Raw genomic sequence first — 18,263 nt, 5'->3', positions numbered from 1 at the left:
TGAAAAGACTAAAACTCAATTTCTAACTCATAAAATAATTAAACAAAATTAATTTTAAAGATTATTTTAATCTATTAAAAATTAACTTAAAAACTATTTTTATATTTAAATAAAATATTTAAAATATTTTTTTGTGAAAAATTAAAAGAAATTTGCTTTTTTTTGTAAAATTTTTCAAATGGTTATTTTAGTCATTTCATAATTAATAACAAGACATTTTTAGTATAAATTATAATATATTTAAAAATAAGTAAAAAAAAAAAAAATAGCTGCCATACTTGCTGGTGGCTGGTCAGCTGGTGGGCCTTGGAATTTCCAGTAACGCTATGCTAATTGGCCTTCATCCCCAATATGTGTAGCATAGTTATTTAAAATAATAAAATTAGTGTATAAAATGCTAACAGAACTTTATGCATTGTTAGACAATTTAGCAATATTGAATTAAATATCTTAAAATATTTAAGATGTATTCTACATATGAAACCAAGTTCAGGAGTTAATTGCATTTCCTTTTAAGATGTACGTAAATATTAAAAAATCAGTCACAAAATTAGCATAAATAATTAAATATATCATTTAATTTATTTTTAATATATATTTTATATTTTAATACATTAAAATATATTCTATGTAAAATGATTGATTTCTTATATATACATTATCTTTTTTCCCCCAGATTTTCAATGTTCTATATCTTTTAGCTTCTTAACTAAAAGCTTACCTTTAAACCAACAGAACAAAAAATAGAATAAATAAATGAATGAATCAAACAGCCGAATCTGCCTAAACTTTTCTTTACTAAAAATACACTCTTGGGTCTTGGCTAGGCAGGCATATTCTCCAATGGTGGTCACCACGGGCAATCAAAATTAAATTCCAAAAAGTTGGAAACCCTGAAATTCTGAATCTAACTTATAAACATGAGTTTACAACTCCACATATAGTACAAGCTAGTAGCAGATTAGGCATATTCTGCTATATATAACATATGCACATACAGATTATATTCAAATAAAGCTACAAAGTCAACCCTTACATACTTGCCTCCTTAACTAAGCCCAAAAACGCAATGGAGGCAAAATATGCTCTATGCAATGATACATATCCTACTATGCAGTTAAACTTTAAGGTAATATCCATATCCCCATGTATTAACAAGGAATGCTAGTAACACCACCAAAGTGGCTGAGATTGCAATAACCGAATACCACTTGGCTAGATTTGAGGAAGACTTCGATGGGTAACACACCTTTCTACGCAATAGAGAGTCTTTCGACTCTGAGTCCGAGAAGGATTCCTCCTTTGAGACCTCTAGAGTATAAGCGTTTGGTATCCTGGATTCATCCACATCATCAGTGATATCATTGATGCACTCGCTGGGAACTTGGTCTTCGGAAGCTTTACTGGCCTGCAAAAGAAGAACCAGCAAAAATCTTAATGAATATGCAGCAACATCTAAGAGTATATACACAAGTAAATCAAACAGACTTCTTACCCCCGCGGCAGCTGGTTTTGGACTATGGTCTTCTGATGTCCAACCGGATTCTTTTTCTGCCTCATAAGAAACTTCAGAATCAGAAGAGCATGTGGAAAGATTCGAGGAAGCTGATGATGTGCTCTGCTGGACTGTGTTGAAGTCTTCAAATTCCTTATTTTCAACTGGTGATGTCTCCTGTTCCTCCACATCACTAGTAACAGTAACACTCTCACCAGCTGCAAGGTCTTTGGAAGTTTCCATCTCCTGCAAAAGAACCAACAAAATCTTACGCCACACGCAGTGACATCTCTCAAGTTGGATACACAGGTTGTTATTCAAAAAGACTGCTTACCCTGGCAGTGGTTAGTTGTGAATTTCGATCTTTTGACTCGTAACTCGAATCTTTTGCCGCCTCATTGGACGTGTGTTGAGGTGCAAGAGCTCGTGCCAACCGTATTCTCCTAGGTGCAGTACCTTGTGGTTGCATATTGGAGTTTGCATTTGGCCCTTCATAACCTGGTGGCCGAGACCTTATCCTAATTCCAGTGTTGTCACTATTAGCCATAGCCATATTGAAGTTTGTCGGTTGCTCATAATTGTTGGTTGCAAGGTAACCTTGGAGCATATTAACATCAGATGAAAAAGCCATCTGGGAATGGTCCTGAAATAATCCCATGTTGTTGCTGATCGCATTGTCATAAGAGGTGTTGGGATTGAATTCTCTAGTTTTCAACAAAGGGAGCTTTCCCTCGGTTGCATCCCCTGGATAATCTGCACCCCCTACTTGTAGGGGCTGCGGTAAATAACAGCAGCTAAAATTATATAGCGACATAAGCAAACCATGCCAAAGAAAATCAAATATAATATCACATATAATTTGCGTCAATTTAGAGGGAAATAAAAAAATTAATTAACAAAAGGCTTAAGCACCAGCATGTGCTTCCAAGTTCAAAGGTAACATGTTGGTTGGGTGGCAAAACCTCAACTGACCAAAAGATAAACAGGGTTAACACTCACTCACCCTGGCATGGACCATATCCACATTTGAGTTTCCCCATGATTCATTGTGCTGAACATCAAACCAAGCAGAGTTTGGCGTTTGGCCACTGGAATTGTCACCAGAGATCTCATCCCAATTAATAACAGAGTCAAAGAAGTCAGAAATACTGATCTCATTTGTTCCACACTGATGTTGCAACCCAAAATGTCCATTGGCTTCATTGTTTGATTGATGAAAAAGTTCTTCTGGAATATGCTTGTGAAGTGGGGAGAATAATTTATCGTCAAATAGCTCACTCGGGTCATAAAATATGTCCATGTTCACCTGTAAGTCCTCCTAAAGTTACATTAGTCAACAAATTATGGTTAATAACTGAACATACACAAAGTCTGCAAATCAACTAAATGGGGTGCAAAAAATTAGTTTGCTCATCAAACCTCCTTAGATGGATCTCCTGCTGCGATTTGATTTTGTGCATCATAAGCATCACATCCATCGCTTTGGCAACCGACCGGGGTTATAACATTGGAAATTGCTTCTTCAGGGGTCAAAGGGATAACTGCTAGTTTCTTGTCATCTTCTGTAGCCTGTGAAGAAGAAACCGATTTAACAGCTGGATCTGATTGTATTTCTTCTGGAGAGTAATTGGCAGTTAAATTAGTTGAAGTAGTTCGCTCCATTTCTTCACCGTTTGAACCTTCAAGACTCTCATCTTGTTTCTTAAATAATCGACAAAGGACATATGGATTCTGGTAAACGTCAAATCAACCAAATTGAAAAGTTAGCAATATATCTTATCTTCATGAGTTCATATAACATCTGAGCTAGTCATAATTTGCAGTAGCTTAATGCTAATCCCTACATACACCTGTAGGCTGTGAACAATTGCAGGTTGCACCTTAGAAATTGAACTAGAGAAATAAAAGATCACCAAGAAAATTTAGAACCACAATAATCAGGTGCAGAATTATTATGAGAAGTTATTACAAGAACTCAAGAAGTAACAAGCTAGCAACCACCAAGTAAGTGAAGAAACAAATAAATGATGAAATAATAATTGAATATATTTTCCTTTATTAAATCAACACAAATATGAAAAATGATCATTTTTATGAACCAAATTGGAAGAAGCACAAACTTAACACAATATTCATCAAATATGGCAATCATATAATTTAAGACCCACACATTTCATACACTTGAATTTAGTGGAGAAGTCATATTGATTTGAGTTAATGACAATTCAATGTCTGCCATCCCTATAATAATAAAGACGGATCGAAAGCTATACACAGAACAATAGAAACCAAAGATAAGACTATACCTGTCCAGGATTGGTACCATCAAGCTCCTGCAGGGTAGGCCTGTACTCATGCATCACCCAATTGGTCCTCTTCCCTTTGGGAGCACGGCCAGTGTAGAATACAAGAGTCTTCTTCATTCCAATCACGGTCGAGCCGGACTTAATCTTCCGATCCTTGCCAGTCGCCTTCCAATATCCATGACTTGTTGCTCGGTTCAGCCGGTGTCCATTTGGATACTTCCTGTCCTGTGGACAGAAGAAGAACCACTCCGGATCCTTGTTCCGTACCACTGACAAATCTAGAAACACAAATCCCACAGTCCACACCCCCACCAAAAGGAACAAACAATGAGCAAATAGCATGGCCATCCAAATTAACTCTTGCAATTTCACTCAAATTATTCTAACATAGTTCTATAATTTCATTCAAGAGCATAATTAGAAAATTCAGCTTGTCATATTTTAAGATGAATCACATAATTAGAATTATGAAGTCAAACTAAGTCAGTTAAACAATTGCAACAGCATAAACCAAGAAAACTTTAAAATCTCCTTTCCACTGCAAAATCAAAGAATTAAACTACAATAGAAACCTGAAAAAACAGAGAATTGAGAATTGTACCAGGCAAATCCCAAGGTTCCCATTTGCAAACATCGATTTCTCGAATGACCCAAACCTCATCACCATTGCCGTTGATCTTCTGCCGCAAGTAAAAGTCAACGAGCTCCTCGTCTGTCGGTCGGAAACGGAACCCCAACGGCAGCGAGTTCAGCGACAAAACCGGAGCAGCGTCCACCACCAGCGGCTGCTGTTGAAACACCTCCACCGCACCCATAACAAAACCACCGTTTGTGTCAAAACGACGGTGTCTCTATTTTATGTATATATAAAACGGCACCGTTCGTGACAACCAAAGGAAGAAAAAAAGTAACAAGAAAAAAATTTCACGATGATCTTTTGATTGGTTTCTACTAAGTGAAGCTGAACTGGAATCAGAGAGGATTCTGAGAATTTTAGTATTTTTTTTTTTCTAGAAGACAGTGATCGAAAGAGAAAATATATATATAAAAAATAAAGAAAAATATCAGAGATGAGAGAAGGGTTGGTGCAGTATTTGTACTATTTGGATTTTCGTTTGAGGAAGAACTGAGAAGTGAGAAGTGAAGCGCGTTAAAATAAAAATTCCTCGTTTTATTTACCCAAAAAAAAATCCTCGTTTATACTATTGTGTGCTGCTTTGGACCTTGGTTTTGGAAATAATTGCCACAATGCCATTAGCGCGCAGCTGAAAGCCGAAACAGGAAGGTGACGTGTCCGACGCGTGTTAAGGATTTCAGTTTTTTTTTTTTTTTTTTAAAACGCGGATGGGGCACTCGGTAATGAATTTCTTACCAAGTATTACGCCACTTTTTTAATTTTGACATGGAGGTAGGATTGCTGTATAGCAATGTTATTTGGGCCTTTGGGGTGTTGGAAGATTTATCGAACTGTGATGATTGTATTAAAATAATTAAATTATGGTTAATCAGAAAATATATCAAGCTACAGTTTTACTAGGATTATTTGAAAAGATCGGGCTCATTTAAAGTGGAGCTATTTGTTTAGTTTGTTCTTACTGACAAGATCAGTAGGAAGAAAAGACTGAGTCAGTTTGAAGTTATTCATTAAAAAGATGCTTTGTGTATTTTATGTAACAATGGTATTGAATGTGACCACCATTTGTTTCTTGGCTGTACTTTTTCTTGACAGGTTTGGTGTGTTTGGATCTTATATGTTGGTTTGCAATGAATTTATCCGGGTACGATAAATGAGCACTTCTAAAGTTGGACTGAGATCTCACATAGAAAAGAGGAGTGTAAGAGATGGATAGTGTGCTTTTGTGCGATAATTTGGAACATATAGTTGGAGCGAAACCAGCGAATTTTTCAGAATAAAGAAAAAGGAGTTGAGGAGATTATTAACATGACCTTTCTGAGCTATAAGGAGTGATTAGGTGCAGATTCCTTCTGTTATTTATGGCAATGCCAGAGATAACAGAGGGGACACTATAATTGCTTTGTTGGTTTGTTTTTTTTTTTCATTAGTTAGTGTTTTTATGGTATTGTCCTCTATGCTTCACTTGTTGTGTTGAACTCCTTTTTTAAAAAAATTTTTAAAAATTATATTATATTATTAAAAAATAATTAATCAAAATTAAATTTTAAAAATTAATTTTTAATTGATTAACTAAAATTAAAATTAAATTTTATGTAATTTTTGTATTCAAATTAGTTAATTGGTTTTTTTTTGTAAAAATCGATTTTTATTTTTTATTTTTTTAAAAATCAGTTTTTTTTATAAAAAAATTTTATGTAAAATATTAGTTTTTTTAATTAGTTATTTTTAAAAATTGATTTTTATTTTAAACCGGTTAAAAATCGAATTTTAAATTTTTTAACTAGTTAATAACCAATTTTATCACATAAAATCAATTTGGTTAATTAAGCAAATTATATTTTTGGTTTTTGGATTAACCAAATCGTGAACAACCCTAATCCGAGTAAAAGAACAGTAATTAAATGGTTCGATTACATAAATTAAGAATACACAAATTGGTTCTTTTAAATGTATGATGGCTGGTGGGATCCCTAAGTTTGAGGATTCGGAGAACGCAAGGCATTTTGTCAAGTTTTTAAAAATATTTTTATGATGTAACCAACAAAGTTTTTGGTTCAACATTTGTGACATCTTCTCAACATTTTAATGACTTTTGTAAAATATTGTCTACACTTAAACATTGGATGAAAAGTTTAGATCCGGTACTTTTAAGCATGACTAAGAAAATAAAATCTAAGTATGATAAGTATTGGAGAAATATAAAAAACACAAACATGATGATTTTCATTGCAGTAGTTCTTGATCCTAGATATCAGCTTCAGTTGATTAAGTGGAGTTTTGAGAAGTTGTATGAAAAAGATGCTGAATTCTTGACTTCAAAGGTCAAAGAGATTCTTTTCAAGGTGTTTGATAGCTATAGGTTGTTTGGTGGGATTGGTAACTATAAAAAATCTACTCATCAAGATCTTCCTGAAATTGGCACACAAGAACTTGAGGCACATGAAACTTCTTTGGCTATGGAATTTGAGAAAGAAATGCAATTCAATGAGAGCGTTAACAAGAATGAAGTGGAGTTATATCTTATGGAGGCCTTAGAGAAGAATGGCATGCAATTTGACATTCTAAATTGGTGGAAAGTGAATTCCACTAAATATCCAATTCTTGGATAGATTGCAAGAGACGTTTTAGTCATGCCAGTTTCCACAGTTGCTACAAAATCGGCATTTAATACTGGAGGAAGGGTGTTGAATAGTTATAGGAGTTCTCTAATTCCGATGACAGCTGAAGCGTTAATTTGTATACAAAATTGGCTCCAAAATTCTCCAAAACTTGTTCTTAAGGAGCTCATCGAGGAATTTGAAAAGTTGGAATTAGGTATGGTTAAGTTTCGACTTATAATTTTCTTTATTTTAATCTAATTTTTATTTATATATATAATTTGTTATGATTGTTTCTTCTTATATATATTTTGTAGAAGTTGCACCCACTCCTGATCCTAATGAAGAAGATTCTGGTATTGAGTCTGATTGAGTATATCTTGTTATGGTATGAATTGTTATCTTTATTATTAAATGTATAACTAGATTAGAATGTTTTTCTACTAGTGTTATATTATTATTATTATTATTATTGTTGTTCTTATTATGTAACTACTTTTTTATTTTAGGTTGGTTTGTGTTAAGAAGTTTAGATATTTTGTTGGAGAAGACACCATAACTTTGCTATCTTTTAATGAAAATTTATTTTTATTTTCAGTTGTGTTGACTGTTGAACTTTTAAACTTTTTTAATTGTCGTATTTAATTTTTTTTTGTCGTTAAATTTTATTAGACCAAGACTTTGTTAGTTATTGTGTATTTATATTTGTCAATTTCAATGTTATGACTTTGTGAAATGGTACGGTAGTATTTTTTGAATTGATTGAAAAATCCGAACAAATCGAACTAAATCAAAACGATTTTAATTGGTTTAGTTTGGTTCGGATGACTTCGATGAAAAAATCGAACCAAACCGAATCGCAGTTTAATTAGACGATTGGATCGGATAATTTTTCTCTCAAAAACCAAACTAAACCGCACCACAAGCGCTCATAATTTACATGTCAAATATCAAGTATCTTACATGTAGAGTGACCAAACCTCTTGACTCGCTCTCCTTAAAAACCTTCAAAGCACTCTCCTTCCTTTTATTCTTACTTTTGTCGCACTCTTCATAACACCTCTAACCCCACATTCCTCTTCTCTTTTTTCATTGTTGCACAAATCCAACGGAAAAAAATAGAAGTGCTACCACCAAAATATTAATAATGCTAAAAAAATTGAAAATAAAAGAAGTTAATCATCTAAAATTTCACATTATTAATTATCTTAATCATCTTAATTATATAAATTTTCACTATCAAATATTTTGATTTAAAATATAAATAATAATGATAATATTAAAAATTAGTAGAAATATTATAGTAATAATTATTAAGATTATATATATACATATATTATTATTATTATTATTATTATTATTATTATTATTATTATTATTATTATTATTATTAGAAATAGTTGGTAAAATAAAATAAATTTAGAATATTTTTGAATAATTATTGAATTAATTTTTATTATAAATATATTATTTAGATATTTAATTAAGGATTAATGGTTTGTTATTGTGTATTGTTAGTTAAATATTTAATTAATATGTTTTTTTATTGTATTGTACTGAAAGTGAAAGTTTTAAAATCTTTTAAATATAATAATTAATCATTCTTTATTCTTAGGTAGTGAAGTAATTAAGGTATATTATTATTATTGTTATAGTATCATGAAAAATTGAATTCGAATAAATTTAGTGTAATTTAGGTAATGAATTATGTTAGTAACACTAAATTTTAAATATGAATTTAATAAATTATTTATGATTATTAATAAATTTGGTGGTATAAAATATATATACGTATAATAATAATATTGAGGTGTTTAATACTTTTTAATATTATTTTGGTTATATAAATAGAAAATAATGAATTATTATTATTATTATTATAAAATAAATAGATTTTAAACATTAAAAAAATATAATTTTAATGTATCTAATAATTAGATTTATATTTTAGATTCATTTAAGTTTTATTAATTATTGTTAGAAGCTAATAAATATAAATACATATTTTTTGTAAAATAGATTTAGTATATTTTGAGTAGTTAATAATATAATTATTAATATAATTAAATTATACTGGTTATGTGATAATGAAAATGAGATATTGTTAAATTTAATTTATAAATTAAATATGGTTATCTTTCTTTAATGTGATATATAGCTATGTTTTGTAGAGTTTACGGATGTTGACATGTAACCACTTAATACCGCTGAATCCGTATAATTAAATTGTGAAGGGATATTTATGGGATGCTGATTTTTATCATGATTTGTAGATTGGAGTAATCCAGTGCCAGTCGGCATTAGTTAATGCTCTGATCGAAAGATGGCGCCCTGAGACTCACATATTTTATTTTTCAGTTGGTGAGTGTGTTATGACATTGGAGGATGTGGCGATAATTCTTGATCTTCCGATAAATGGTCTTCTAGTTACAAGACCGACCCTGAGTAGTTATGAATCTTTAGAGGTCGAATGCTTGCACCAGTTTGGTGTTGCACCTAGAAAGACAGATTGTAGAGGAAGTTTCATAAAGTTGATGTGGTTTCGAGGACTGAAAGATCATTTAGTCTTGACTGATGATATTTATATTCAGAGGTACGTAAAGTGTCACATAATGTTATTATTTGGGACCATTCTGTTGGAGACAAGTCTGTGACAGCGATGCATTGAAAATTTTTACCGTTGCTCCGTAACTTTTTTGGGATCATACAATTTAGTGGGAGATCGGCATGCCTGGTACACTTGTATAGAGCACTGTGTAGGACATCTCGTGTCGACTACAAGGAGATCGATGGTCTACTGACACTTTTGCTTACCTGGGCTTGGATCCGTCAACCACTTCTTGCGCCAATTTTCGCTAATCCTTGACTCTTTTCGATTGCAAACAGGTAAAATTAATTACTATCTACTTTGAAAAAGTGTAGCACGTTGTATTTTAATTTTTACGATAAAGGTTAATTAACGGATTGTCTGATATCAGGTGGCATAACTGGGAGTGTGCTAATCAGCCTTACAGATTTTATTCTCTTGCTGACTTTAGGAGATCATTGGATGATCTGCAAGAAAGACAGATATATTGTAATAAATAAGTATCTATTTTTGTTTAGTCGTATTATTATTTGGTGTATAATTCTCTTTTATTTTTAATGTGTCCAGTTTGTTTGGGAGACTTATGCAATTGATCGCATTGAGCCAAACGTAATTCCTGTTGACATTCGTCAGTATTTGGTTATCTGGAGTACCGTAGTGCCGCTAATATCTTTCGAATGCGTTGAATGACATACATCCGATAGATTGAGGAGACAATTTGTTTCGATCCAGTGCGTTCTTCAACAAGAGCGGGATGTAGGTGAAGCACACGGCAAAGTACTGACTGGACCTAAGAATCAAGATTGGTCCATAACCCACTCTTTTTGGATAATTAAATGGATGAATCGGTATAGTCATGTTCTTGCTGAGCCTCTAATGCCTTCACAGCATCCTTTGAAAATTTACATACATTAGTATCAAGGTACATATGGTGTCTACTTGCAATTGTCAGACCTCGTATTTCAAAAGAATCAGGAAGGCAATCTAGTGCATAATCAGGAGAATCAACAGCAGCAACCACCGCCACTGCCACTGTCACCGCCACTGCCACATTCACAAATACAAGCACAACAAGAGCCTGAGTATTTTACATCATATATTCTTCACACGCATTTTTTGGATTATTTTACACCATCAATCTCATTATATCAACAGTATTGAAGTGTTCCATAGTTTAAATTAGGGGGTCAAATTTTGTTTAGCCAGCTGCTTAGATTTATAGTTCCAGTGCCAGATCACTTACATTCAAGTAATTACAGAGATATTCCTACTGATCAGAGGGTGCACCCAAATGGTATTGCTTCAGGTAGGAGGTCCTTCGATTGAGACCTTGGCATCACACTTTTTCTAAAATTTTTGTAGGTAGATTATCTGTTGACTCGAGTCAGAATGATGATGTCATGGAAAGGATCATACAGAGCAGAAATCTACAGCGTATTTTGATGGGTCTAACTCAAGAGAGCAATAAGGCAATTGATGATGAGGTTGATGCCTCTGCTACAATCACACCACAAAATATATATTTTAATAAATAATTATTAAATATATGTTTTAACAGTTAAAATCTATTTATGGATTATAAACCAATATTTATCGTTATCTGAAATATAAATAACTCATCAAATGCTATTTAATAAATTAATAGCCATACAAAAATACGAAATAATGAATTAAAAAATATACATAAATACTTAATAAATAAACATTAAACAAGTAATTATATGCTATATTTTAGCTAAATAAATAACTATTAAATATTTGTCTTAAAAGTTAAAATTTATATATAAATCATAAATTATAATTCAATATTGTCATTATCCAAATATAAATATAAATAAGTAATCAAACGCTATTTATTAAATTAAAAAATATACATAAATAATCATAGTTGTCAGAATCGAACCAGTGATCGAACCGGTCAGGTTACTGGATCATTGGGTCACTGGTTCAACCAATGGATCACTGGTTGAACCGATAGAACCAGTCGTACCTAAATAAAAAATAAAAAATAGTAAAAAATTGAATAAAATGACAATTAGATCTTTAAAATTTTCGACTTCAGATTAATTAGCCCTTGAAAAAAATAAAGTACCAATTTAGCCCTTCAAAATAGTAAACGATGAACACATTATGTCCCTCTATTAATTTATTATGTGAAATTTAATGGTGATATTTATATGTCCCTACTAATTAGTCCTAAGTCGAAATCTTCGAAAACTTACTAATTCAATACTCTAAAAAATTTAAAATAAATATCTTTACTAATATTTTAATATGTAAATGTAAATATTAAAATATTTGATACTTATTTTAATAATTCTATAAATTTTAAAGAATTAAAAAAATTGAGTATAAAACTAAAATTAAATTAAATAAATAGAAAATAATCCAGTTGTGTTTGTATAAAATATATAGATTAATTAGCATATAGAATTACATGTGAATACCCCAGCTTGGTGGCGTTCCTTATTGGAACTTTTCAAGGAGACTTGGGTTTGACACTCTCTGTATGCATTTTTGGATATTGGGGGCACCATAGGACCGGTTTCGAACCGGCCGGTTTGACCGGTTTTGTCCGGTTTGTATCAAACTGTTCGATTTTAAGCGGTTTGAATCTTTTTTAGTTCAAAGTTCCAATCGAACCGGCAAGACCACCAATTCATCAGTTTTTCAATCGAATCGATCGGTCCGATCCGGTTCTTACAACTATGTAAATAATTATTAAATATATATAAACAGGTAATTATTATTCTATATTTTAACTAAATAAATAAGTTATTAAATGCTATTTAATAAATCATATTCTACATATCATATATGTTGGTCATGTACCCTAATCGATCTACAATATTAATTTATCATATAAATATCTAAATTACATACCTGCATTTATATATCGGAAAAACGCTGGTTCATGCATGGCCTTCAAATCCAACAAGCGCATAAAAGTAGGCTCCTCAAACGGATGCTGGTTTGTTAGTGCATTTGCCACATCCGTCACATCTGTCTTCATAGTGTCGTCAGCTTGATCTTCGTCTACACCCGGATGAACGACCTCGTAGTTACTTTCAAACACCTCATCGCTATCACTATTATAATCTTCCAATTCAATATCTTGGTTCGCTTCAGATTGCTCGAACTCAATATACAGCTCGATGAATAATATTCGGCAACAAGTTTCAATATACACTAAAAACATTTTTGCATGCTCGCTTCATCGGTTACATATTTGATTTGAAATTGAACAAATCCACCAAACACTGTATAAAATACACAACACTTTCTTAGATATTTGAGAGTCTATCTTTTACAAATTACACATTTTATTTCTTCAAATGACAGTGTGAATGGAATAACAATATCTAATGATTCTCACATACAAATTTTACTCCTTCAAATGTTTGTAGCAAATCTGTCTATGATAATATATTTTCAATATAACTCTATCATCCATATAATATACTCACACTCAATACTTTCAACCTCAATATTATTTCTTTTGAAATAATGGAGAGGAAGAACATGAGGAAAGGAGTTTTAGAAGATCTAAAATTGAGAGACAAAGAAGTATATATAACTAAAGAAATTGGATGGTCAGAACGCCTTTTTACCATTTCAAATTTTTTAAAGAACTCAAATCGGACCGTCCAATTATCGTTATATCGAAATAAAAAAAATTTAAATGTATGAAATCAATAAGTCCAATTTTCATACCTAAAAAATCGAAGATTTTTGCTCTACATAAATTAGACTGTCCGATTTAGATGTTTCTTTCTCTCGGCAAAAAAATCGAACGGTCTAATTTTTTCTCATCAATTCAAAAAATTATCGCTGTTACAACAATATATAATTGAGAAAATTCCATTTCCCTCTCCTGAGAGATGCTAAAATGACATTCCTCTCCCCTCTATTGGTAAAATGTATATTCTCCTCCCTTATAACTTTTAAAAAATTTTTCTTTAATTTATTTTAAATTTTGTGTTAATTAATGTTAACTTTATCCATTTTTTTAAAAAAAATTATTTTTTACAAAAGTACTCTTTAGCAAAAAAAATTTTTGTCATTAAATTTTTCTTATCAAAATATCTTTTAATAAATTTTTTTTATTGATTAAATTATATTTTTACCAAAATATTTTTTTAAAAATTTAATAATTAAAGAAAAAGTATAGGTAAACAATAGTTTTTGTGAACAATGGACTCAATAAAGTAAAAATACATTACACTCTTAAATTATCCATCTAAATCTAATATTAGGATAACCATCCGCACACCTAATAAACTGAACATCCGTTGTTCATGTTGTTTAAAAAAGTCATTGTTTACCTAGCATTACCCATAATTAAATTATTTTTTTCTAAGATACTCTTCAATAATTTTTTAATTATTAAATTGTGATTTTATCAAACTTTTTGTTAACAATTATTTTATATTTTACTATTAATTTTTCGATATTAATATATATTATTTGAACATTAAATAAAAAAATCTTACCATTGTTAATATGTATAACAATTAATATATATTGATTTCAAAAAATAATCTTACCAAGATTTTTTTATTTAATGTTATAATAATATATATTGATATCGAAAAATTAATAGTAAAATATAACTATAATTGTTAACAAAAATTTTGGTAAAATCACAATTTAAAAATTAAAAAATTATTAAAGGGTATCTTAGAAAAAATAATTTAATTATTATTTATTTTTTAAATATTTTGATAAAAATACAATTTAATTAATAAAAACATAATTTATTAAAAGATATTTTGATAAAAAAATTTAATTATTTTGTAAAAAATAATTTATTTTTTGTTAAAAGATAAATAAAATTAATATTAATTGATACAAAAAATTTAAAATGGATTAAAGAGTATATTTTTTAAAAATTATAAAAAAAGAAAATATAAATAAAAAAATATTATTTTAACATTTCTTAACAAAAAAAATAAAAATTTCTCTACATAATTTCTCTAAGATCCATAACCCAACCTAATACCCACCTAATTTTCATATTAAAAAAATTCGCTTTATTACGCGCACATCTTTATTACTCCATTTAATTATGAATGATTGTGATCTTACAATTATATGGCTGTTGTAATTTAATTTCCAAAAAGTGTGTGATTAATAATACTTGCTAAAGTACCGTAAGTAAAGAATTAAATAAAAATATAAATTCTATTTTTCAAAGTATTGAATTTATTAGTAATAATATATTTAAAGAGTTAAATTTTTTAATTATATTAAATATATATAATTATTTATATATCGCTACTTAATATTTTAAATTTTTAATACAAATGATTTTATGATATACTATGGAATATTCTTTGACCAATTTTTAAATGTATATAATTATTTATATATCTTTATCTAATAATTTAAATATTATATATAAATAATTTGATGACATTATAATAAATGCATTTAGGACATTTTGATTAAATTGCTTTTATTTATAAATTTTACTATTACTATGGAATTAAGCAGTTTTTTTATCTTTAGACCAAAAAATAATAAATAAATAAAAAGAAAGGTATAAAAAAATATAAAAAAATATACTTAAAAAAATATTTATTTAGTCACACTTAAAAAGTGTAATTAAAAAAAATGATGTCTTAGATAAAGGTTATGCTTTTTTTGCTACGAAGACGCTTTAGTGAGAATACCTATTCAACCGTTATTTATTAATTCTCAAAGGCTGCATTTTGTCTGTATCAAAAAATACACTTTTGATGTTTAGGAATATGGTGCGCTTTTCAAATGATGCTGTTCAGGATCAAAGACTAGACTTTTCAGCTTCCATACTTATTAGAATAAGGCAATAGGCTACACTTATCTTTTGCTACTGTATCACCTTTAAAGCATAGCTACATTGTATACCATAAATATTTTATATAAGTGTAGCCTTATGTCCTTCAAATTTTTTTATTTTCTATATATATAGATATAACATTCTAATATTTTTTTTACAACTTAATATTGAGTAATATAATTACATATATAATTCTACATTTTTAATTAAATTAGTTAAATATTATAATATAAATATATAATAATACTAAATAATTTTTTTAAATAATAAAAATCATTTTTAAACTATATATTTATAATGAACCAAAAGTATTGGAATGAACATAATTTTAAATATTCATACACCTATTTCTATTATATCTATTATTTTACAACCAAAATGTGTCACATACCACTTTCTCATTATAATTGGAATCAAATCTTTTCCTCCAAAATTAAAGAATTCTCCTCTCCTCCTTACTAATGTTGCAACTAAAATATGCCACATGTCACTCTCTTATTATAATTGAAATTAAATTTTTTCCTCAAAAATTAAAGAATTCTTCCCTCCTCCTTACTAATTTTACAACTAAAATGTGTACATATCACTCCCCCATTGCAATTGAAATCAAATCTTTCCCTCCAAAATAAAAAAGTTCTCTCATCCTCCCTCTTTCTTTCTCTATTTCTCTCATTCCTTCAACCACTCTATCTATTTTATATATCATTATCAATATCACCGACTAATTACTAATTTGATAATCAAAATGTGCAACATGACATCCTTTAATTACATTAAAATTAAAGTTAAAATATTAAAATTGAAATATACCTATATTATGTATCATATATTACTATCTAATTTAATAATCAAATGTGTCACATGACACTCTCTTATTAAAATTGAGAGAAATTTTTTTTCAAAATTAATAAACTCCCTTCCTAAATTCTCTCATCTACCTCTCTCCATTTTTCTATTTCTCTCTACTATTTTTACTCATATATAATTTATATTTTATATTAGTAATTTGACAAATCAAAATATGCCAGTTGATATTTTTTTACAATTAAAATAATTTTTTTCTTTTAAAATTAACAAACTCTCACTCTCATTCTTCATCTTTATCTTTCTCTTTCTTTTCTCTCATTCTCTTTTTTTTCTATCTTTATCTCTCTTTCTATATTTTTCTCTCACTCTCTCTTTTTTATATAAAAATAATAGCTAAAAATCTTATTATTTGAGTTTTTATCTATAGATACCTTGGTCTTCTTAGTCAGAGACTTTTGTCAACCTACGATTTCTTTTTTTTGTAAAAGTAGTTTGATTTTATAAACCTTTTATGCCATGCATAATCTATACTATCAGAATAAAGTGGACCATAATTTAAAAAAAAATATATTTCCGTAATGTTATTACAGATAAAAATACTAGTCTCACACTAAATTAAGCATACCCATATAAAAATATGTATGATTGAGTTTACCACTAATAAACTACGAAAAACTAAAATATTATATCCTATATAAATATCTTCTAATAAAACTCATTAATCAACCATATATCGATCAATTCTCAATATTATTCTATCTTTACCAATAAACCATCATGATAGATACCTTAATTTTCATTAATATCCTTAAAATTATCCTACATAATTATATAAAAAAAATAATAATTATAATAATATATAAGCAAGCATAATTATAATTAATCCATATATAACATAAACTTTATGACATAAAAAAAAGAATATATTAAATTTAACTTCTAAAATTATACAATAAATTTTAGCCTACCAAAATCCAAAACTATAATCAGCTGTTATTTTTATTTTAAATAATTTGTTGCAATGATTGATCAATGATCACTACAAAACCAATTCAATGTACCAAATCTTAAAAAATAAATTTATTTTGGAGCACTAATTAGTTGTAAAGTTTTGTAACTTATTTATTCACATATTTTAAGAGAATAAAATACATGTGAATCTATTTACAGGTAAGGCAAAATCAAGAGATATGGGAAGGCAAAATTAAGGATTTTTTTAAATAAATTAAATAAATATTTTATTCATCGAAATAAATATTTTTTAGTTTTTTTTTTCATGAAAATATACATTCTATTTAATTTCATTTATAGTATAAACGAAATAATACTCTACATATTTTGTTTATATTGTAAATAAAATACGACCGAAAACGTGGTGACTGTATGACGTTTACACACGTATTGTGTAACGAGCTTATTTTGTTTACAATATAAATGAAATAAGACCAGATGTGCCTATATATAGGAGTTTTGTTCACAACGTAGAGAAAAATCTTAAACCGTAATTTTCTGAACTTTTCTCCCCTTTACTCTTCTCTAATTAAATTTACGACTTACTTCAAGATTATGGCACACGCGATCAGCACAATGCGGACATCAATAGACTGAATGCGACGTGGCATGTTGCCGCGGCAGTTGACTTTGAGATTGGTCTTATTCTTCATTTAATATTTATGTTAAACATGAAATGTGTTGCCATAATGTGGGTACTTTTATAAAAGTAGCGTTCAGTAGATATTAGGCGTAGGAATATGTTGTTCAGAATGGTTTGAACAACCCAGTGTGATGTTGAACATATTTTGATATAGATTTAGTAGTTAAATTTTTATTTTGGTTTGTTTTCTTTTGATGTAGGTTACTAATTTTTTTTTAACGACTTTAGTTATAAAAAAAGGTTATTAAAAATTATTAGTAAACTTAATTACGTGTGAATACCTAAAAGTTTGTATTTAGTCAATATAAAAAAATTTTAATTTAAAGTTGTTATAACTTAAAATAAGTTACTAAGTTGAT

The 18,263-nt window shown here is 29.0% G+C and overlaps 1 protein-coding gene across 2 annotated transcripts; it reads right to left on the bottom strand.

The window, feature by feature from the left end:
* Positions 1–869: 869 nt before the first annotated feature.
* On the bottom strand, positions 870–4,974 carry LOC112702846 (uncharacterized). 2 transcript variants are annotated; one of them, XM_025754040.3, is made up of 7 exons: positions 4,403–4,974; positions 3,802–4,079; positions 2,915–3,226; positions 2,499–2,813; positions 1,830–2,270; positions 1,496–1,741; positions 870–1,408 (listed from the first exon to the last, which is right to left on the bottom strand). In XM_025754040.3, the coding sequence occupies exons 1-7, from the start codon at positions 4,614–4,616 to the stop codon at positions 1,118–1,120; spliced, it is 2,097 nt and encodes a 698-aa protein (XP_025609825.1). In that variant the 5' UTR covers positions 4,617–4,974; the 3' UTR covers positions 870–1,117. The 2 variants fall into 2 exon arrangements, with proteins under 2 accessions (XP_025609825.1, XP_025609826.1); XM_025754041.3 differs by having other exon boundaries at positions 2,499–2,801.
* Positions 4,975–18,263: the final 13,289 nt, after the last annotated feature.

Source organism: Arachis hypogaea, chromosome 7 (assembly GCF_003086295.3).
Source record: "Arachis hypogaea cultivar Tifrunner chromosome 7, arahy.Tifrunner.gnm2.J5K5, whole genome shotgun sequence".
NCBI lineage: Eukaryota > Viridiplantae > Streptophyta > Magnoliopsida > Fabales > Fabaceae > Arachis > Arachis hypogaea.
The sequence above is the reverse complement of the archived record's forward strand: the minus strand, read 5'-3'. Positions and strand labels throughout refer to the sequence as shown.

Bases quoted from the DNA above. Each gene is read 5' to 3' on its own strand.
- LOC112702846 (XM_025754040.3), bottom strand. From the start codon at position 4,616: ATGGGTGCGGTGGAGGTGTTTCAACAGCAGCCGCTGGTGGTGGACGCT. The intron at 4,080-4,402 runs GTACAATTCTCA...TTGTGTTTCTAG, and splicing joins GGAACCTTGGGATTTGCCTG to ATTTGTCAGTGGTACGGAAC. The intron at 1,742-1,829 runs GTAAGCAGTCTT...GTTCTTTTGCAG, and splicing joins CACAACTAACCACTGCCAGG to GAGATGGAAACTTCCAAAGA.